Source organism: Stegastes partitus, unplaced genomic scaffold (genome assembly GCF_000690725.1).
Source record: "Stegastes partitus isolate 25-593 unplaced genomic scaffold, Stegastes_partitus-1.0.2 Scaffold9, whole genome shotgun sequence".
In the NCBI taxonomy this organism is placed as follows: Eukaryota; Metazoa; Chordata; class Actinopteri; family Pomacentridae; genus Stegastes; species Stegastes partitus.
The window spans coordinates 802568-826266 of record NW_007577740.1 but is presented as its reverse complement, the minus strand read 5'-3'; the positions used below and the strand labels follow the sequence as shown (position 1 = coordinate 826266).

At 40.0% G+C, this 23699-nt stretch overlaps 1 protein-coding gene across 10 annotated transcripts in view; it reads right to left on the bottom strand.

The window, feature by feature from the left end:
- lama2 (laminin, alpha 2) overlaps positions 1–23699 on the bottom strand; it is a 225864-nt gene that overhangs the window by 151227 nt on the left and 50938 nt on the right. For all 10 annotated transcript variants that reach the window (XM_008284577.1, XM_008284594.1, XM_008284585.1 and 7 more), the window contains exons 4-6: positions 7650–7701; positions 5828–6018; positions 224–403 (exon numbers count right to left, since the gene is read on the bottom strand). In XM_008284577.1, the coding sequence (XP_008282799.1) occupies positions 224–403; positions 5828–6018; positions 7650–7701 (423 nt within the window). The remainder of the gene's footprint in view (positions 1–223; positions 404–5827; positions 6019–7649; positions 7702–23699) is intronic.

Genomic DNA, 23699 nt, shown 5'->3' with positions numbered 1-23699 from the left:
ATATATATAGAAAACAAAACAAATGACTGCAAAACAACTACCTTGCCTTAAATAATTAAATGTGGTACTTTGCAACACTGCGTGACAATATTTATAATTTTAAACCTTATAATTGTGGCTTAGGTGATAAAAATAGACTCGGAAAAAAACGTATATATACGTTTCTGAATTAAAGAAAAGAAACAAACTGAAAGAAGTGTCGCGTCTGTATTCCGAGCCTCACCCGTCTTGTCACAATGGGATCAATATCTCTGGGGTCGTGGAGTGTCAGAGTCATGAGGTCGGCATTCAGCGTTCTGATTCGCTGCAACACCAGCCTGATGTAGCGGGCGGAGGTGAAGTTCAGCAGGGTCGGGGAAGGGTCGTCAGCACTCGGTCGACCATTGATGAGGGACGTGTGGATCTATAGACAGAGCGACAGTTGAAGTGACGTGCAACAGCAGAGCAACGCTAAGATGTGCTGCTAAGACAAACACCTTGAAGACGCTTTTAGTTTGTTTGCAGGGGTGGATGGAAGAAGTGAGAAGCTTTCTCCGAGTAGACAAACAAAAACAAGTGTAAGCTGATCAGAAACAGAACAAGGATGAGCAGCAAAGTTCTTTATATTTTCTGTTACATTTGAAAAAATACAAGGCTACTGTTGTGAGATATATGCTATCAATTGTCTTAACCCTGTTTTCAGTTGTTTTAAGTGATTTAGAAGAAAGCATCACTTTTAATTGCATCCAAAAGATGCTTGTAATGTACTAATAAAAATGGGAGTGAATATTAGGGTGGAATAGGCTGATGGTAGGCAGGTTGATGTTGCCGAGAGCTGATTGTAAATTCATACTAGGAGACAGTAGCCCAGTCCCACACTCGAGGAAGGCTTCAGGCTGTACCACTGTGAAATCATAAAGACCATAGTGGTTCTGATGTAGACTTTAACACTATTATGTGCCCTTTCTGTGAGTCTGCATGTCTGTAGACCTTCCAGAGGGACTTGTCCATAGTTCTCAGGGAACTTCATTGGTGACCCATATACATGTTTGTCCTGTTGATCACAAAATTGTACAAACCAAGCTTGGGTGGTTCACAGAAGAAGAACTTCTACAAGTGTTAGTTTATCTGTCAGCCTCTTCATTTATTGCACATTTGCAGAGTCATTTGTATTTTCAGTCAAACATCTGCATAGGAAGTCCAGATGTTCATGGCATTCCTGACTGTTGTCAGTTTGTTAAAATGTATGAACACTGTAATGTTCCAAACAGAGAGTAAACAACTGAGCATCTGATCAAACTGTGAAATGGAACACGAGTACAAGTTTACTTCTTTTGATAACAATGCTTTGTTTCCAAGCAACATGTGCTGTCACTGCTTTGTCTCTCATTTCCCTTTTTTTGTGTTATCTCAAGCTGTCACACTGGAGAACTACAGCAACGAAACCAGTTAAGCTTGTGAAGGTTTCATGCCTAAACCTGAGCATAAAGACTGGGATTGAGGTTATCGGAGAGCAACAGATGATGACTGTCAGTAGAAATCACTGAAAAAGGTAGTGATTACTAAGAATAACGAAATTGTGGAAAACGCAAACTTTAGGGGAACAATCCATGGATTAACCCTACAGTGTCCCTCTACCACTATAGATCAGCCACTGGCATTTTACCTTTCCAGCATCTCCAAACTGGAACACACCATCTGCACAGCTACCCACACGGTGAGTCGACCCGACACAGTGTTTAAACACTGAAGAAGAATGGAGTAGGATTTTAAGACTCCTCTGTTACTTCTGACAATCACAATACATTCATTGGAACACCCAACTTTAACTGTATGTCATTTATCTCTGAAGAGTTAAACACTGCTTTGCACAACTTGACTGAGCTCAATTCTTCTAACCATGCACTCTGGTTTGAGTATCACTGATTGAGCAGAAGATCTGTGGCGTCTGCATTTATTGCAGTACATCTATATAAAAAAAACTTACAAAGCTTTTCACAGAACCGAAGCGAAACTACAACAAGCTCAATCCTGCTTGTCATTGATTTCATTCCTTATAGTGATTGTTTTTTTCCAATACAACCACAACGGTTCTTTTTTACAGTTCACCTATTGCTAATTTAATATTTTAAAAGTATTCATTCTCTAAAAATCAGTTTTCTTTTGTTTTTTCCTGCATGTTTGACCTTCACTGCACAGAATGTAGTGTGAGCTAAGTTGGAAGACTGTTTTCAAATTATTCTGCTCAAAGTTTCTCACCAAAAATCTGAGTTTAAGGCTTGTAAGTGCACAGAAAGATTTGTAGCATCACAACTTCATTAGAATTCAGTCCTGGTCCAGTCTGCAACTTACACCAGTGTGATGTGAAAACTCGTAGCCTGCACTGGACAAACATTGAGAATGGAGTAGCTGTGATGCCAGTGACACTGTGCCTCAAGTAATTAGGTGTTTGGAGTAAAACATTACCTTCCATATTCATCCATTCTGGATTTATCATTGACGGAAGAGATGCAGATGTCATTTTAAGATTTTCTAACCAAATAATTTGACCTTGTTTGAAATTTTTTTTTTAAAAAATCATACCAGATACAACAAGAGGTGAAGTTCCATCCAGAAATACACACAACTGTATGTGCACTACATTGTCCTAACAAAACTCAGATATGTATGTATTCAACTACTAATATCACAATTTAACAAGTCTTTATGGAAAATAAAGTGCATTCATTTAATACAATGGACAAAAGCATGTCCTACAACTGGAAAATAACTGATAAGGTACAGTCCACAATGCAAAATAAGAGTTCAACACCTCAGGGGTTAATACTACAACAATGACATGTCTTTTTTTGAAAGATAAATTGCATTCAGCATTGCTGCAGATTGTTAAGAAACTGAATACCAACTCTTATATGGTTCAGGCAAAGGTCAACTTTTAAAGCTCCATGTGGTGAATATCCATTTTGTTGTGCTTTGTATTGTAGTTTTTTATAAACTTGGAAGTGCAAATTTAAAGCTTACTACTGTCATTCCTCTAGCTTCCCCTCAACTAGACAACCCTACAGCTTTATAGGAGAGTAACAATTGTATCCAGTTTCTACACAAAAGCTGGATAACTAATGGTGGCTAACACTACTATTAGCTTTGATCATATGCCCACAGGTCAAACCTCTGTGGAAACTGTAAAACCGAGGACAGTCAGAAAACTGAGAAAGTTAAGACCAACTGGAAACCAATAAATAAGGACTGTGTGGGTTATTGTGTTTGAATGTCACTTGCTGGTCTTTACTGCAACTGAAACACAGCATGTTTACACCTGCTTGCTATTCTTCTGCTCTCTCTGCTCACATTTACTGTACTTTCATACAGTAAAATTCTTATTAAAGTTTATTAATTTACATATTTAACATAGTTTCTGTTGTCAGGCAGAGGAACAAATTTGAAATAAAACTGAAACATGGCCCATTACGACTTTATATTAGCAAGGAGTCATTTCAGTGCCATTGCCAAGCTGCAGCAAACATTATTGGACAAATTCATCCCACACACAAGTTAAGAACAACAGCTGTGCCATGAATTTGCTAATATCGCCATGTAAAATGATCGCTCAGAGAAAAAGCTAGAAGCAAAACAATCTCCCAGTCTCACACGCTCATTCACGTCCATGTCAGCTGCTGGATCAGCTGTCTTTCTCCCCACTGTCAATCACAGAGAGAGAGAGTCTTCTTCCTGAAGGGGGTGTGGACTGAAGCAGCTCAGCTGCATTTAAAGCTACAGACAGTAAAACAGCCTGTTTAGAAGAGGACTAAAACCAGGGCTTATACAGTCACAGTGAAATGAAGTCTTTTTTTCAGCTGGAAAATTGAAAGACACATTGTGGGACATGGAAAACATTCATTAATTTACTGCAAAACAGAACAATATAGAACCTTTAAATCAGTGTACAAGTTGGAGAAGCATTCATTTATACTCTCTATCACCAATAATCAACATGCAGCCACATAATCAGAAGTGCGAGGTTCTGTCTGCCTGCCATTCTGACTGTCCATCTGTCTGTCTCAATAATGTGGCCAAAAGCAAGACTTGGCATCTGTAAAAAAGTCTTGCAGTGGGCTGTGAGTGTGTGTGTGTGTGTATGGGTGTGTGTGTGTGTGTGTGTGTGTGTGTGTGTGCACGTGCATGCGTGCGTGCGTCTTTGTGTCAAGGGGGAATACTAGATGGGTGTAAGCTGCAAACTTGGAAGTAACAAAGGTGCTGGTTGTGTATGTGTGCGTGCTGGTGTGTGTGTGATGAGTGGTGGGGTGACATTGTGAATGTGTGTGCGATGCTGTGACACATCGCCTACGACTCATTATGGTTTCACTGTGATCAGACGGCTAGGGAGCTGTCAACCACACACACACACACACACACACACACACACACACACAAATCGAGACACCTCCGTCGTTACTTGCAGCTCTTGACATCTCCCAGCTCGCACCCCCTCTAGCGCTCCCCCGCAGGACACAGGCGCATACAGTAAAAACACACAAGAAGACACACAATGAACACACATGTATGCAGACATGTGCAAGAACACACAGCAGCACCCCTGAAAATACACACACACACTCAGACAGGCGTCTACAATTAGAGTCCTGTGTGGGATGTAAATGTGCGATTAATTTGTTTTCACTGCACATTTGTGTGTATGTGAGTTTGTTTGTGTGTGTGCCTCTGCAGTCCTCTTTCTCTTTATTAATGTCAGTTACAGCAGGCTTGCGTTGCTGGTCTTACTGGGTGCAATCACACACGGCTGATCAAAGCAACATCCCAGTAAACAGCTGTGTGCACATGTGTGTCAGTGTGAGTTTTTTTTATTTTTTTTGAATAAATCAGAACTTTCTCTTCTTATCATTGGTTAACATTATAGAACACTAGTGCGCAGTCTTTGGTTACTTGATCATCATCTACATGCATACCTTCATTCTCTTTAAATGGTCAGCGGCAAACTAGATTACTCTTCCCCAGATCGTCATAGCAGCCAATGGGTTTCAGCCCCTGACCTGCCAGCCTAACTGTGATCTCTGCCTGCTCAATGCAAGAAATACTGTCCAGGATCTAGTTTAAGAAATCCAGCATTTCTAGCACAGTTCAACTGAACAACATTCTACCAAACCCTACTTAGCCCTGCTCACCTTTCAGAGACCCAAGCAAACCAAAGTCTTCCGGCATCAATCCAACTCTAGCCAGTGCAACTCAACACCAGTCTACCACATTGGTGCTGCGCAGAGCTACAACTTTTTGTAGCTGTCTGATGCTACTTGAATAAAAATGTATGTTAGTCTTGTTTGTGTTTGTACTGTTGCCGGTCCTTTTGCTTCCAAACCCACTGCAGAAAATACAACAGTCACAGTGGAGTGGAGTGTTGCATTAGCAGTCACCAGTAGTGCATCTAAACACATGCACTGCTCCTCCTACCGAAAGGACACGTTTCAGTTCGAGTAACACTTGTAACCATTCTGAGGGGTGATGCGCTGTTGGTTTTGTTGGAGGACTGCAAGCCAGTGCATCTCTGTAGCCTCCATGTTGCTTGAATTCCTAAATTCCTTCACTCTGCACACATGAGAGGTACTCAAAGTGACAACAACACAATATGATAAATTTGCCATAACTTGATGTCATTTTAGTGGACACATCTTAATCTAATCAATTGCACCCCACTTCCAACCCAGTCCACCCCAAACAAACCTGACTCAATGCAAACCTCCCAGTCTGAGTCAGCCTGACCAAATGGCAAGATCCCTTCAACCCCAAACTAAACCCAATTAGAAATGGCCGTGTGTGTGATAACTGCCAGTGTTACCTCTCCATTTTCCAGTGGATGAATCTTTGAGTAAAAGGACGTGCAAATAACTTCATCATCTCTGGTGTAGGATGGAGGTCCCGTCCTTGGATTTATATTGAATCTTGTCAGGCACTCTGTGTCCGTTATAGCATAGTATTGCCAGGGTTCAAAAGTCACACCATCTATTGAACGCTCCAAGATCCAATTACCTGAGGACAAAAATATTGGTGGAGAAAATACTGATGAAATGCTTTAAATGTGTAATGTGGAGACGAGATAAGATCAATAAACATAATGACTGACATCCAAAGCCTCTGCTTAATATACATAGAACATTGATGGAATATTCAATTCCATGTTTGTCAATAACATTTAAAAAACTATGACATTGGACTGGTTGAATGCAATGTAAATGGAGTCCAGTTAATGGAAAAACCAAATAAATTAGGTGGCACTAAACAGAGAATATATGAATATATATGAAGAGCCAATGCTGTAACCTACCGTATCAAAATATGCAACTATCTTTTGTTGCATCCCATAAAAACAACACTAAACAACAAAAACATACACTTCTTGCACACAAGCACAATTCAGTTTCACTTTTATCAATATCTTCTTTAGTCTTGTGCACTGTCTAAAAAAAAGAAAGGGGAATAGACTCAAGTCTGATCTTATTTTACTCTGCCACCATCGTCAGATTTATCAGGTAAACACAACATCTCTCCATCATTACATCTGCATATAGCATCAAACACACTATACTGATCACGATAATCTCAAATAATAATCCCAATAAACCTTCAAGTCACACTGAATAATAGAGAGCTAATGATAATTTGTTCAGGCAAAGCAGTCCTAACATTGTTTATGACTCACTTACTGTTTATGACTTGAGCTCTACATTAGCATGAGCTGATTTACGAAATCTGGCCAATTGTAACTTCTAAAACATTGTGGCTCAGGTTACATTATGATTTTCCAGCTGCAACTAAAGGTGTCCGTGTATTATATATTTAGATTGGGGTGTGTAAGCCAGAACTGTTCTATGTTGCATGAAAGACACAGACAAAGAAGGTGAAACCAACAAAAGTGGCAACTAGGGCTGGACCAGATATTAAGATATCAATTTGATCTTCAAATATGCGCAGCCCAGCCCACCACCCCACCATCCGTTGTCATCGCCACACAGTTGTGTGACGGCTAACCTACACACCTGAAGTGGTCTTAGCAGCCAAATGCTGCCTGGGTGTCCCGCCCAGTTTCAGCCTGTCAGAGAGTGCACGCCCCCCCAAAAAACCCCAACTGAATATTCAGATATTCGCCATTAAAAGAGCCGAATATCCAGAGACCAGAAATTGTTATTTGGACCAGCCCTACAGGCAACCAGTCAATACTTTTGAAAAACAGCTTTCCTTTTCAGTGTAACTTTTGCATCTACAAAAGTCAACTCTTGTCTTCAGTCTTTATTGATATTGTGTTTATGCATAGCTGTGTACAACACTCGCATAATGACAGCAAAAGGTGCTTGTTTAGAGGAAAACACAGCAACAGATGCCGACAGTTATTTAGACAACTATTGATGTTTTGAATGCTTGGTTTTAAACTAAAACATCTGCACATCAATAGCTTTAGAGACAGAAGTAAAAATGTATTTTATTGAATTTGCGCAAAAGGCTTTAATTACTGTATTTAGCTGTTCATAAGACAATGACAAAAAATATGTCTGTAATTTGCACTTCAGTCACAGCCATTGCCTGATTTTATATCAAAGCAGTAATGATAACAACTGAAACAGTATGTGGCTGTCTAAATGCAAATTACATGGCAGAATGCATACCTGGGCGAGGTGAATTGGCTGCCTTTATGATGACATAGGCAATCTGGAAAACCTGGAGAAAGCACACAGGAGATAAAATGCATGAGATAAAAATTCACAACATACCCTTAAAAACAGCTACGATTTCACTGCTCATGCTGGTTTGCCAAAATATTGTTGATGGGACATGTTGAACTTTAAAGCTTCAACCAGTTGTCAGTGCATTTATAATGAACATAATGACAGTAATTACACACTCAAATTCAGTTTATCAAAACATCCTTTATTTACTTTTCACTTATTTCTAACCTCGCAAATATGCGGATGAGAGGAAAAAACATGGAATATCTTCATACATCAAGTTGTTCTTTTTAGAAATATGAATGAAAACATTGTTGTCTGCTGCAGACCACCACAACTAACCACACTGTGTTTGGTTTGTGAAGACTTGGACAGTAACCAAACTGCAAAATATATTATTCAATTATTGAAAGTGCACCTAATTTTCCAAGGAGTTTTAATATTTAACAAAAGAAAACTACTAGTTTTTTCCAATAAACAAACATTTTTTTCGCGTTTGATCACAAGCGTAGAATAGGGAAAGGACATAGATGCAAACATTAGATGTAGGTCAAACGCTGTCTCCTTGCCTCTCTTCACCACCCGGTCTTTCACTCCATCCTTTCTCTCTGCAAGTACATCTCTCTTTCTTCTCATGATGTGGGAAGCAGTGTCACATTGCAGCAATTAGAACAGCGAGAAAACTATTTAGTGTGTGTGTGTGTGTGTGTGTGTGTGTGTGTGTGTGAAAGAGTAACCTTATAGCAGTCATTCAAACCTCCTACAAAGAGTCACTGTTACCTGTATTCATACTGAGGACGTGATTGTGTGTGAGTGTGAGTAAGAGAGCTTTCGGCGGTAGCTTGTAATACGGTGACAACTTTGGGACAGCTAGGCAGCTCCAGCAGCTAAACATAGATCAACACAGCTAACTAATGCAGTGTATGTGTGTGCATGTGGAGCATTGCAGGGTGTCATATTCCATGTTTTGATCAGGTGTGGATCAGATAAGAGAATTTTTTATTTTTTTATTTTTTTAAACGCAAAAACTCAACACAGTATCAACAAATTACCAGCAACTGTCCTTTGAGAAATCACACAGCAAGTAAGTAAACGTTATCCCATATTTATGGCACTTAATATCAGGTAGGTATGTTTACTGGAGCTCATGTTGAGTTGAATTTAATTGGCTAGATTCTTGTTTCAAACTGATTTTTAAAAGCTATTTTCTTTTTTTTATTGTTTAATACTGCAAGAACTAAAATCTACAAGTACCAGGATATCAGCAAGTTTCATCAAGTTTTGTATAAGGGCCTTGTTATTTTCACCGAAATAAAGAAAATGTCTTGCGTGGAAAAATAGGACAGCATCAAATAAATGAAAAAAAGAAGCAGAGACATCTCAAAAAGACTTGCAAAATACAGTAATATTATGATAGAGTTACCACATGTCAAGTCCAGTGTCTTGGCCATCCCCTTTAGGCCTATGTTAGGCCACTTTCTACACCTGTAAACACACAAGGTTCTTTAAGGGTATAAAATACAAGCGGGCTTGTCCAGTAATGAGGGATCCTGGACAATCCCCTACAGACAGTAAAGACTGGTGCCAGAGTTTACAGAAGAAAAAAAAAATGTTTCCATTGATCAAATTTATCAACCTTAAGGAAATATTTACATGTTTAAATACAAAAATAAAACTATCCAAAAGAGCATGATAGGCTTAAGCAGCAATGTGGTGACAATGCAAGATTCTCTCAGCATGGCCAATTAAGACAATTAAGTCTACGCACTGCCCCGTAAACGCTTACCCTGTCACTGCAGGGTCGATGGGAGTCGCACCACAGACTTAGATTTTATCACCTGCCCAAGTCAATGAGAGTCTGGGTCCACATGCCTGAACTATGCTACAGGGGCACTAGTGCAGATGTTTGGTACTAGTGTGTGTAAGAACTATGTAGATACAACCTACATACAACAGTTCTTCTAGCAGACTGGACAAGTAGAGTAAAGAGTTGAATTATATAAAATTACATTATTTTCATTGCAAATTTTACAACAAAATGAACCACTAATCTCTCAGTGTATTATAAATAAATACTAAGTGCATACTAGTTCAGTTGCTAGTAGGTACTCAGGTCCAGACAGTTAGTGTGAGTGTTTGACAGAGTTCAGTTCTATAACGGCTCTGGGGTCGAAGCTGTTTTTCAGTCCGTTTGTCTGTGATGTGATGGACCTGAATCATCTACCTGATGTCAGAATGAGACTGGTTCTTACGAATGTTTGCTGAATAAGTCCTCCAAAGAAGGCTGTGAGCAGGATGATGTTGATGACCCTTTGGAGGGCTCTCCTGCCCGATGCTGAGCAGCTGGTGAACCACACAGTGATACAGCACATCAGTAAACTCTCAACGAAGCAGCGGTAAATGGACACTTGCAACTTTTCCTGCATTTTGTTGTTTTTGAAAATTCTCACTACTGTGCCTTCTTCACTGCTGCTGTGGTGTTGGCAGTGCAGGAGAGATCTTCATCAATGTGGGTACCAAGGACCTTTTTACACAGTCCTCGTCAGTGGTTAGCAGATCAGGGTCTATGGAGTTCAGGACCATATTGCTCTCTGAACACCACACTGTCAGTCTATAGACTTCATCACTCGTGGCCTCCTAAGATAAGTCCAACAACAGTCATGTTGTCAGCAACCCTGATGGTGGTGTTAGAGTTATGGATGGGGGCAGTCACATGGGGACAGTGAGTAAAGAATAGGGCTCAGCACACAGCCCACTGGGGAGCCAGTGTTCCGTGTGATTGTTGAGGAGAGGTGGTTTCCTTCTGTCTGGGGGCAGTTGGTTAGAAAGTCCTTGTCCAGTGGCAGGTGAGATGTAAAAGTCCTTGTTCACTCAGTTTAGAGACCAGTCTGCCGGGGAAGACAGTGTTGAAGGAAGAGCGAAAATCTGTACAAAGCATCCTCACAAAGCTCTCCTGGTGTTCAAGGTGGATCAGAGCAGTGTGAAGAGCAGTGGCGATGACATCCTCAGTAGACCTGTTGGCCCTGTAGGCAAACTCGTGGGGTCAGAAGGTGGAGGGTGGCTGGCTTTGATGTGCTATAGGACCAGCCTCTCACAGCATTTCGTCATAACCAGTGTGAGGGTATTTGTTCATCTTGCCAATGACGAACATTTTTGGCAGTGGGATAATTGTTGAAGACTTCAGGCAGGGTGGGATGATCCATGTGGGCAGGGACAGGTTGGAGATTTTAGTGAAGATCGTAGAAAGCTGATTTGCCCATTCTTTGAGTACCCTTCCTGTCACACCATCAGGGCCGCCGGATTTCCTTGGTTTCGTTGCTCTGAGCTCAGCCTCACCTCATGCTCCTGCACAGTTACCCTTTTTCTACCAAGAAGCACCAGGTGCTAGTGCCGTGCTGGTGCTAGGGCCAGTGATTAGTTGGTTCCAATCTAAGAACTGGTTGCTTTTCCATCTGCAAGGAGCCAAGTTAGGGCCACGCCATACATCGCTGCATACGAAGCCATTTACCGAACAACGCTCGTGCCACACAGAAGTCCACACAGGACTCCAGACTAACTTTTTTACCGGTGCGACCAAGTTTCTCATTTGTTCGCACTTCTCACCTTGTCACAGTCAAAACATATGACTTGATGAACATTTTCTTATCGAGAGACGCTACAATTTACCGATGTTCCCCAAATGTCCCACACTGCAGGCTGCGGTGTGTGACCAAAAATAACTGTAAAATGAGTAAACTAGGGCGTTCCAATATCAGATTTGTTCTAGATGAAACTGAATGATTTTTTTCTCATGTGGTCTTTTCTATGAGCGGAATAAACAGCACAAGTAGTGGCGCTCGGTTTTTTCACGAGAAGACCGCATTTTTAAGCGTAAATACCGCAGTACACCGAAGTAATAAAAGTATTGCTTTCCACCACTGTGGTACTACTGGTGGGACACAGTTGTACCGGCTTTCAGGGCGCAACAGTTTGTGCAAAACTTCCATGTGTCCTGGGACTCATTCCAATACATCTGTGATGGGACCATCAACGTCCTGGTGAAAAACAACATAAATCACCACTTGTGTGTCCCATTCATTCATCGGTCTCGGGGGTCAAGATAACCCCGCCCCCAGCCTCTGACAAACTTGGTGCTTAGCTCTGGCCCAGCAAAGAGTTGGTGCTTGCTAAGCACCAGTTTTAAGAGCCTGGAGCCAGTGCTTAGGCAGTGGAAACACAAAGAACGGGTGCTAAGTCAGGCAGTAGCATGGAACTACCACTGGAACCAGTTTGGTGGTAAAGGGGTAAGTGAGGCTATGGCTGTCTGAGGATGGTGAATGTGTGGTGTCTGAGCCTGCTGTTTCCACCTCAAAGCAGGCAAAGAAGCAGTTCAGTTCGTCTGGCAGTTACAGTTCTTACAATAGGTTGAGCTGTTCTGCTGAGAGAGCTGGATGCTGTAGTTGAGAGTATGGACAAGTAATCTGACTGGCCTAAGTGTGGGGTGGTGTTAATATTAAGCCTTTATTGGTGTTAAAATAAGTTTTATCCAATGTGTTTTCCTTTCTAGGGGAACGACTGATGTGTTGCTCACATTTGAGGAGAACTGTTTTTAAATGTGCATGGTTGGAAATCCCCCAAATATGATATATGCTCTGTTGTGAAATTATGGCACTGTGCAAAGAATCGAGGGCTATGCCAGCATTAGCATCTTCTGGAATGACTGTAAAGACAGTAAGCATACATAGAAGGTAAACAGTGCATCCAACTGTCAGGTACCCCAAAGCAGTGGGAGAACAGTGGCTGTCTATGATTCTGACATGAGCGCACCAGTTGTTGCAAACATAAATACACAATGCCCATCCTTTCCTTTACTTTACTTTTTCAGTAAGTGTTTGGTTGTTTCCTTTGCCTTGAGAGTTGACCTCTGTCCTATTGTCCGCTGGAGCCAATAACAATCCACGGGGAGCCCGGTGACCTGGCTATGTCCTCAGGTAAACTGTGTAAATGCAGAAATTCACTCGTAACACCCTGATTACACCTATGATGTTCACTGCCATCTTGCTAAACGATGCATGCACCCTTGGATGCCTGGTTATTGTTATGCTACTTTTTCTGATTTGCTTGGAAGACTCCATCACATACACACACAGTATATTGATGTTCTGCACATGCATACTACTGCCTAGCATGTGCACTAATGCTACTGGATACACATTTTGGTGCTGACTCTTGGAGACTGGGAAGATGACAAAACTGACATCACTTGGACCCTGTGTACGCTTGAATGTGTCAAGAACTGGTATAATAATAACTACATGTCTGTGGGAGACTGCAGTTGTGGAGAATATGGTTAAAAAAAAAGCAATGGTGAAAGTTTGGCGCCTCTTAAGGCTGATTTAAGTCCAACCTGAACAGAACCTCCTCTGGATCAGGTTAGTTGTGCAGCATCAGTTAACATGGTGATCTATTTTATTTAACTTTATTTTATTTCAGATATGCCACAGTATTATTAGGGCAAAATAGAAAATAAAACACAAAACCAAAAGCTAAACATAGCATAATCAAACCAAATCCAAAACCTAAAATAATGTCTGAATACAACTAGGATGAAGTCTAACTTATTAATCTCACATCTGTTCCCTGTTTGCATTAAACCTTGTACTTTTATACCTCTTTAGAAACCCCCAAAACACGCTTACTGTTCCGCAATAATATTTTGTTCAAGGATTCTTTGTTTTTTTTTAACCCTAACCCCTAAATTGTTTTATAGTTTTACTCATTTTGAGATCATAATCCAGACTGTTCCATAAGTTTCCCCTGCAAACTGATCAACATCTACTCTTCATTGTGCGATGAGCACATGGCTTTTTAAAATTAAAATTGTGTCTTAATTTATAGTTTATTTATAGTATGTTGCTTCTGAACCATTGTATGTTCTCAAAGAGTAGCTTGTTGCATTCTTTGAACATTATTTGCGCAGTTGTAAATGTAATTAAATCCACACATTTCAAAGTATTTGCAGGTATCTAGCAGAAGAGAGACACTTTTGTGACACTGAAAACTCTGGCTTTAGACTCAACATACCACAGTAACCTATTGATCTGGCTTTAAGTACAGCCCTCTGAAGAATACGAATCTCACTATTAACCATCTCAACTGATCTTCATAAAAAGGTCTGTTAAGTGAGCTATAGCTGACTAGTCAGTAAGCTATCTAATGTAAACTGATGTTAACAGTGGTCCTTCCCTAATGGATGTTAGTTTGGTAGCAACTGTTCAAGAAGACATTTTACGGGACAAGAAGTGCAATAAGAGGAAGAGATGGCCTGAAGAGCTAATGTTGTTTGCTCTTACTATAATTATCAGCCTACAAGAAAGCAGTGACAATTCTAATTGTTAGGTCACTGTTTTTTAAATCCTACTGACGCAAACAGTTTAACATGAAATGGTTTGACTGACTATAAGCAAAAATGTTCTTTTTTACATAAAAAACAGAGCCAACTGGTTCAAGACTGCACAGTCATGAAATTAAAAAGTAGAAAACATTTTATTTATTTTTTTTATGTGTTATCTCAAAGGAGGGAACAGATCATACTTCATGCTCTAAACAAGTTCAGTTTGTGTTGAGGTTAAAAAAATTAATACAATCAGTGACTCATTTTTCCCCAGATGAAATGAAGTAGTCTTATCTGAACTTTATTTTTGCACTGATGAATAATTCTGTGATTCTAAAATAAATTACTGCCTCGATTTAATTATTAATATATTGCATATACAACTGTTGAGACTTCAGAGGAGTGGAGGCAAAATATTCACTAAAGGTTGCTCAGTTCTTGGTGTGTCCTTTTATAAATCTCACATGTGACTTTAGTGTTCACAACTGTATAAATCCTTGTTGATTTCCACACAGTTTTCAAGTACATTGTTGCCATGTAACATACTTGACAGAAAAGTCATGAGATGCCAGGCCACGGCTTTTGGATGACATTTGAGCATAACAGCCAAATGAGCACTTAAAATGTTTATTTTAATGCTCAATCAGTCCGTTTAAGCTCTGTCTCCAGTATGGTTGGGTTGCTTACAATTAAATAGACTGTGAAAAATCCATTTTGTCTCGCAGTGATTTGGACACACAGTGACAGCGGTTTTACTGAACAGCTGGTGTTTACAGGCCATTCACATGGAAACGTGTTAAAATCTCTCTGGCCTGATAAACTGGCATCAAACTCCAATTCCAGTTAGCATTCCAGTCAACTCTTGTACAAAAGAACAAAAGACTGATCAGAAACCAAATGGCATAAGATCAGAATGAGAAGCATGAAATAAAAACATGCCCAAAAATCATAAAACTGTGTTTTAGGATTCAGACATAAACACACACACACACACAATTTTGCGCGCACAGGTGGACATGCCATCAGAGTAACAGAACTGGTATGCAGACTAGTTACAGTTTACTGTCACTTCAAATGAAAATGTGTTAAAATCTCACTGGACTAATAAAATAGCTGTTGGCCCAGTTCTACATAGAATGAATCATCCTGCATCCCTGACTGCCAAACTAAATGCATGCAAGCAAGTAGCAGATATTCAGTGGAGCCATTCACTCATCTCATCGCAAAATCCTTCTGCTTCTCCAGCGAGCTGCCACTAAAAAGCATTTGGGGAGAAGTCTTAAGTGCAGCAGAAGAAGAGTTTAATATTTGACCAAATTGCTGAAAAAAAATATATGAAGTATGAAAAACAGACAAATGACTGTGTTTTTCCACATTGACTTAAACAGTAAAGAGGCTGCAGCATATACAGACATGAGCTTCTGGATAAAACAGAGACATGGCCTGTTGTGTAACAACCATTTGAAATCCATTCTCTTTAAGTCTGCCTCTCTGTCTGAACAGCCCAAAAACACACACGCACTAAAACAAAATGCCTATACACACTAACACGCTCACTCACAGACTGGGTCGTAATTTGGTCTTAAGCTTTTAAATAGGCTTTAGTCTACACAAAACACCAGATGCTGCAATCTCTCCCACATTCTTGCGTTGGCCCAAGCTACTGTCAAACAATAAACCAACAAAGTTTCATTGGGTACAGCAGATGTTTAATTTATGTCCTCTCAGTTATGAATGAAGCCATTTTTCTGATGTTCTGACCACAACATTTTTTATGTTTTACATTTTTTTCTATAGTGAAAAGCAAAGAAAAGGATGTTATGTTGCCAAATGCCACTATGATGTATGTTTCACGGAATCATTTCCAGAAAGAAAATACCATTTAACGCACAAAATGTGTCCAATAAGATGGATATGCCATTTTCTTTCAAGCCAGCATGAAAACTAATAGACTCCAGCCTCAAACATCTGTATCGCATCTTTCACAATGTTCTTCGTGAAAAATTTGTTGTTTTGCTAATTTTGATCACTTGTCTGGAGGTTTTGGCTGGATATACAGGGCATCTGCAAAGTCAATGTAGCCCATTATAAAATAATTTCCACATATCTATACATGTGGTTTAGCAAGTTTTTTTGAAAATTCAAGGTGCATTTACATGTGGAGTGTCCAAAGTGCTAGCCTCCAGGCACATTTCTATGTATGTTGTATGTTGCACAAAGGTGTGGATAAAAGCACCTGTGACTGGCAGCCTTTTTCAGGACCCTGATCACCAGGTTCTCCTTCCCTCCCGAGAGAGCATAGCTGCTGCATGATTTGACCACTGCCCATCAATCAAACTGATCGCAGCATTTCCATAATAACTGCAATTTAACTGAATTCTGTCTGAAGCTGATAAAAGATTGTTGCCATGGCAAGGCAAATTTATCCCCTCGTGGTCGACTACTTCTGATACATTTACTACTAATTTCTTAATCTATATGCATATTATTGCCAATGCCAAAGGCAACACAAGATTTCACATGGCATGACTGAAAAACTTTAAGTTTGATATGGGATGACCAGAGGTGTAACAGCTCAATAAGAAGAAAAATAAGTGACTATTTGAAAATTAAGAAAAGTTGTGTAAATTCAACCATAACAATAACTAGAACTTAGAAACTAAGTTTTTACAAAGGCAGAAATGATGCTCAACCCTCTTCCACAGATCACTGCAGAGGATTGTTTTGTCAAGTCTGATGCATCGTCATGCACAATTACAATTTCAGAATGCATCTAAAAATGACGAGGAACATTCACAGACATCAACTGTCTCCTTCACACACACACACACAGTGATACACGTGGACCCTCATTCCCGACTCTTTCTCATTATTTAGTCTTTCTGTCCAGAGAGGCTCAAAAATAACAAGATAGAAAATGAGTATGGTGATGTCACAGGCGACAAGCACACACATAGACACACAAAGACACAAGCCCACTGTCATTTTCTGAGTGAGATGACTGTGGTCGCAAGGGAAATTCAGTGCACTGGAGGGTAAATAGCTTTCCGTTGCTCTGATCGAGCCTCAGACATACATATACACAAAGCATGCACATTTTCACACATTCACACACACACTGCGTCTACAGCCAATCACTGCACATCCGGTGTCATCTAGCAGGCAAAACTAAAGTAATGAACAGTTACTTGATGACAAGGGGATTGTTTGTAGCCTTCTCAAATGTAGGTGGTTGGAAAGGCCGTCTCATGTCCAAATATTTTATCTTTCTATTGACTGTAGTATCAAGATTGGACAGACAAGCAGGATTGAAATGTTTTTCAGGATTCTTTTTTGAAGTTTTACAAGTTTGATCATACAGTAGCTTCATGTAAATGCAACCTGGCATAAAAGGTGATAACAAAAAACACAAAGTTTGGTTGCACGAACAAACTCCAAGCGTGCTTCCTCTCTGACTTGTAAACAGCGTCTCATATGTCTTGATAATGAAGTGTGCTACCCTCTGCCTCTTTCCTTATGGCTTCCATGCAAGTCTCCTGAGGCATGCTAGTATTCTTGCTTGGTTGAAGGCTTTGGCCAGCAGGTACCGGTGGTTGCCCTTGTAGGACAGGCTTTGCAGTCTAAAAACACCCACAACCCTAAGTCCCCCACAATCTCCACCTAAGCAATGCGCATCAGCTCCAAGAGCTGACGGGCTTGACATCGGGTTGGACTTGGAGGCAGGTGCCGAATCTCCATCTGGTGACACCAGGTCCTGGTCACCCACTGAGAACGTTTCCGTCAGGGTGGTGCAGGTGCAGCAACTTACCTTATTTAAGCTAATGTATATCAAAGTGAGATCATACCTTTATCCTTATTTAATTATCTGTTAAAATGTATGCATAAGTGTATATTTTTCATTGCTGCATTGCCACTAAAATTACTACCTATGTACTATGTATAGGTGGTTAAATTCAAAATTAACCATTTTTTTGCAGGCTTTTATTAGAAATAGCTGATTAAGAATGATCAGTAATTAGCACTCTGAAATGAAACATTTTATTGTGATAGATTTTCCAGCTATATTGCCCAGTCCTAACTGAAAATTACTTTTTAAACCATTCTTCACTTCACACAGTCATTCAGTCACTCAAAGTATTTATAAAATGACGGCAAATGTATTGTGAAAGCGTACATTACTTTGTTGGCGACAAGAAAAATCTGCTGGAAATACCAAACTATAGTACTTACTTTAGATTCTTACCCAGATTCCAGTGCTTCTGATAATTTCTTCATTCATTCTTTGTACATCCCTTTGAACTTTTTAACAGGGATAAGAGGAAAAATAACGTGCCTGTGTGTGTCTGTGTATTGGCGAGACCATTTAAGGCTGAATACTGATTCAGCAGCAGCACCACAATTGTGAAGGTGTGATTGATGGGTCTGAAGTCATTAACATGTCAAGATGGCTGTCTAGAGGTATAATTATACTGTATGTATGTGTTGCTTGGCAAGGGGGAAAAAAAGTAAATAAGGCTCTTCACTGTTTTGCCTTTTACTTTTATTCTGTTTTCTTCTTGCCTCTAAATAGAATAATATTAGTCTGGACTGAAATACTGCAATATAAACATTACATTAGCATTCAAATCTCACTCTATTTTACTGCAATTGTTTTCTGTTGGTCTTGCGTGACACACTGCATTGACAGCAGCACAGTCATAGTTTTGCTTCCACCATCCATCCATCTGTGTCTTGGCTTAGTGTTAGTATAGTAACTATAGTAATAGAAAGATTTTAACAGAAAAAATGCTTGTTTACTATGGATAAAAGACTTGTTAACGTTCTTACATTATTTTATTTTATTTTACGTATTTGTTTTTTGATCCTGAAGGATTCTGCTCTTTGGGTACACAGGAAGCTGTTACAATTACAAGTTGCTGTTCTTTAAATTTTGCCACTGGTGGTGAGTCACTTATTGGTGGAGATGTGCCAGATTGCTGTTATAACTACACATTATATATAACATCACCAACAACAATTTCTATTGTCGTCATCATCATGTTTTGTGTTTGCAGTTTGAGTTCAGTAGTTCAGTAGCCCTCACAGCAGCACCTCTCTAACAGTAGAACCGCGGACGAGCAGCCATAGCAGGACCAGAAAGGTAGGTAGCACCAGCTTCTGTGGCTACAACAGGCATTGCTGATACTACCAACTGAAACCATTGACTGTATACAAAAAAAATGTTGCATCCAGGTCTGAAAAGTGAAGCCAATCCTTAAGTGTCTTAAACCTACATTCTCTCTAATAGCCAACAGGGGGCCACTCAACTGAATGCAAAAATAAGTGAGACTCTACAGAAGTCTATGAGTATATATACTCTACTTCTCACTTGGTTTGTAGCCTCAGTAAACATTTTCCTGGTGAGTTCATGCTCTCAGTCGCTAGGTTCATGTCTCCTTCAGTACAGCATGATCAGGGGTCGGCAACCCACAGCTCCAGAGCCGCATGTGGCTCTTTCATACCTCTGCTGCAGCTGCTTGCGGCTTTGGAAAATAAATAATGAGTATTTTAATTTAAAGGTATTTTATTTTAGCTCATTACTTTTTAAAATGTAATTCTAAATTTGAAGATTTATTGTAAACTTGGAACAATAAAATAAAATGTGTTGAATTTTTTTGTCGCTCAAAATATGCGTCACAATTACAGTGTTGCCAACTTGGTGACTTTCTCGCTAAATCAAAGCACTCACAGGTGGTCAGGAGTCTGGTCAGCAGTCCCAGCTGCAGTCAGCAGGACAACCAGACAGCATTTTGATTTTGCTGCAGGTGGATAATTTAAGATTGGCTTTTTATTTCATATATACGAAGAGGATTCAAATAGACATTGACAATTTTATTTGAAAGTCACCTTCAACCCAGCGTCTTTTTTTCAGAGTTCACAATGTTTTTGTTGCATGCATAAATAAAATCTTGTTTTCTCTGTAGCACTTCATTGATTTCATAAATGCGACACACTATAGCTTTTTATACATAGCATAAAGGTAAAAAAAAATTATATATATACATGCAGTTAGATATATGCAGTTTTATCTTCATTTTAGATGTCAAAAGGGTTTTGTGGCTCTCGGTGTTTTCTTTTCCGTGGGAAACGGGTCCAAATGGCTGTTTGAGTTTTTAAGGTTGCCGACCCCTGAGCATGATGTTCATTTAGTAAATTCTGGTTCTATATAGAGAAAAATACACAATAAAGCAGAGTTTGTTTTAGTGTGGGCTTGCAAGGTGGCTTGGTGGTTAGCACCGTTGCCTCGCAGGAAGAAGTTTGCCAGTTCACGTCCCGGTGAGGACACCAGGATCTTTCTGCGTGGAGTGTGCATGTTCTCCCCGTGCAGTGTGGGTTCTCTCGGGTTCTCCGGCTTCCTCCCACAAGGTCCAAAAACATGTTGAGGTTAATTGGTGATTCTAAATTGTCTGGAGGTGTGAATGCGAGTGTGCTTTGTTGTCTGTCTCTAAGTGTAGCCCTGTGATAGACTGGTGATCTGTTAGAAGGCATATCATCATCATCATCATCATCATCATCATAGCAGTCTTTGGATCTAAGTTGAGGCCTTCCCTGGTTTCTCTTCCCTTCACAGAGCTCGGACGGAATAGAGTAGTTGGCGAGGGAGATGTTCATATCTCATTCTCTCAACGTGTCCTTGCCAATGTAGATTCATCTGTATGAATAGGTCTGCCATAAAAAGCAGATTGGCCCGGTCCAGAATTTCTTTGTTACTTATCCTGTCTTTCCATTTAATTCATAATTTGTCTGAGGTGTCTCATCATATAAGCATGAAGTTTCTTGACTTGCCCTCTGTAGATCGTCCATGTTTCTGCACTGTGTAATATTGTAGGCAGTGCTACTGCTCTGTAGACTTTACATTTTACTCTCATTTTAACATGTATCAACAGTCTGTCTTGGAGCTCACTGAAGGCTGCCCTAGCTCTTCCCAGTCTGAGTACAATTCCTCACCCACTCTTGCATTCTCAGACACAGTGCTGCCTAGGTATTTGAAGCTCTTGCACATGGAGAGTGAGTCATCCCTGATCTTGATTTCCAAAGGCAGGAAAGATGTAATCAGGAATTTTGGACTCCTGGGGCTTCCTCCCTGGTTTTCCAAGTACTTTATGTGCTGTATTGTAGAGTGTTTACTTCAAGGATGTCCATTTCTGTACTACTCCTTTCTGTTCATTCAGGTTATCCCAGTCTTAAAGCTCTTTACTCATTTCCTCAGTCAGTGTTTGTCTGGTCGTGTCACTTACCAAAGCTTTTGTGGCTAACTTCTACGATGGTTTTTTTGTTCCTGCCTTGTTGCATCCTTTCCTGGAAGTAAACCTGGTCCTAGCTCTCAAAACGTGGTGATCTGTGCCACAGCCAGCTCCTCTCATGGATCTGATGTCCAGCAGATCCTTCCTATCGCTCTGTCTGATAATGATGTAGTCTAGCAAGTTTGTTCACAAGGTTGTTCTCTATTTGAGTTGCACTTTCCATTTCTATAGCCTCCAATTGGCCCTGACCATTTTTCAATGTCAGCTCCAACTCAACTGCATTGAAATCCCCAACAAGAATGAGCTTGTCTTCAGCTGGTACCTTACTAATTGTGTTTCTAAGCTCACTGTAGAACTTCTCTTTCACTTCATTTAGATTAGTCATGGTTGAAGCATATACACTGATGATTACAGCATGCATCTTGTTCTGCAATGGACGTCTCAATGTCATGATGCGATCGCTGATAGGTAACGGTTCCTCCTCTCTTCTGCCAGCTATACTGTATCTTCTTCTTGACTTGATTTCCCACTCCAGAGAAAGGTGTAGCCATGGTCTCTCAAACTATCATGTTCTGGCAGTCATGTCTCACTGAGTGCAGCTATGTCGATGTTGTAACGTTCTAGCTCCACAGCCATATTAAACTTGCAGATTTTTAAAAATATGACATCTCTTTGCTCTTATTTGTGTCCTGTTAATTTCCTTATCTTATTGAATCATTTCTTCAGATTCCACATTTTCCTTCTCTGTTACTCCACATTTCTCCCCTGTTCTAGCTCTCTTCTTTTGCTTTTCAGATACATTTTTTGGCATCTTTGCAGTGCATTGTGAGGGGAGCCAGAAGAGATGGGAAAGTGACGAACAGATTCAATCTCACAATGTTCCAAGAGCAAGGTATGAGCCCTGGTCTGCTGAGATCACAAAACAAAATGTACTTTAAACTGAATGAAAAAAAATGTCAGAAAGTGAAGACAACATTCTGCCTGGGCAAAAAATCATTTATATCAGATGCCTAAATAGTTGTTTGAGTTAGTGTAGCTCTTCTGTCACTGATGCTTGATTCTTTGATTTTATCATTCTGTTGTGTTCTTTTTCTCCAATACTGATGTTTTTTTCATTACTCATCTAAAACTTGTTTTTAACCTTTAGATAAATTTTTGACTGGCTTCTCTTAATGAACCAAGGGGGTTCTCATAAAATAAATCTCTCAGTCTCATTAGTTTAACTCTCATGACATCCATATAATTATAATGTGGCAGATTAATATGTTTAATCACACTTCTAAACCAAACTGGATGCCCTAAATCATTCCGTGCCAGTACACAGCCCCTCAGTCACATAGATTCTTGCCAAGTTTTTCAACTCAAAAATGTAAGCCCATTTTAACGAGCGACTGAAACAACAGTGGGTAGAATAATACTTTGGATGACACAACAAAGATACATCCTGTAGAAAGCTGCACACTGTACCTTCTAACGATTAACTACAGCAATAGTTTTAACTGTATATACAACGAAATCCGAGCTGACTTCACTATGACAACATACAACCTGGTGTGTTAAGTAAATCTAAAAAGACAATCGCTGTAGGAGAGACATTAGGGAGGACCTCGATGCGCCAAGCACCTGGTAGCTGATAGCATCTCAGTGAGATGACAGTCAATTCACTCTTGGTACAGAAACAAAATGCAAATCAAAGGAACTTGACTGAATAACATGGATGTTTCAACTGGTTAAGCCCTGACTCTCATCATTGTTAAGATTAGATCAAGGAAAGGCCACAGCAGTTTACATGGAACACAAAAGTGATAAATGATCAAAAGACAGCGAGCACTTGGAACCAATGCTGTGTGCATCTGATGACCATCACCAATACATTTGATAATAATGATAGTAAGTCCCCTGGTTCCAACCAGCCTGTACTCTCCACATGTGTGCAAACATTGCTCATATGTATGTAGGTTTGTGTCTATGGGTGGCATCTTCTGTCTCAAATCAATTCCAGAAAATATTTTTATACTTATTTCTCCTGATTTCACGCTTAATTTCCAAGTTTTATTTTCCCTCCCTCTGTTTAAAGAACAGTTCCCTCCCATAGACGAACATGCACTACACACTACACAATGGACCGCTCGCAATAAATACGATGCCGACGAAATTTTTGGAATCAGTTTTATCAAAATGTTTAACTAACTGTCTCAGTTTTAGAATGCTTAATACGCACAATGCAACAACGAAGTCTGAGTTATCTGTGCCTTTGACGCTGTTAAATGAACTGTAATAAATGGAAAAAGGTTTTTCTCTCCACGGAGAATGGAGGCTGTGCTCTGATTTGAT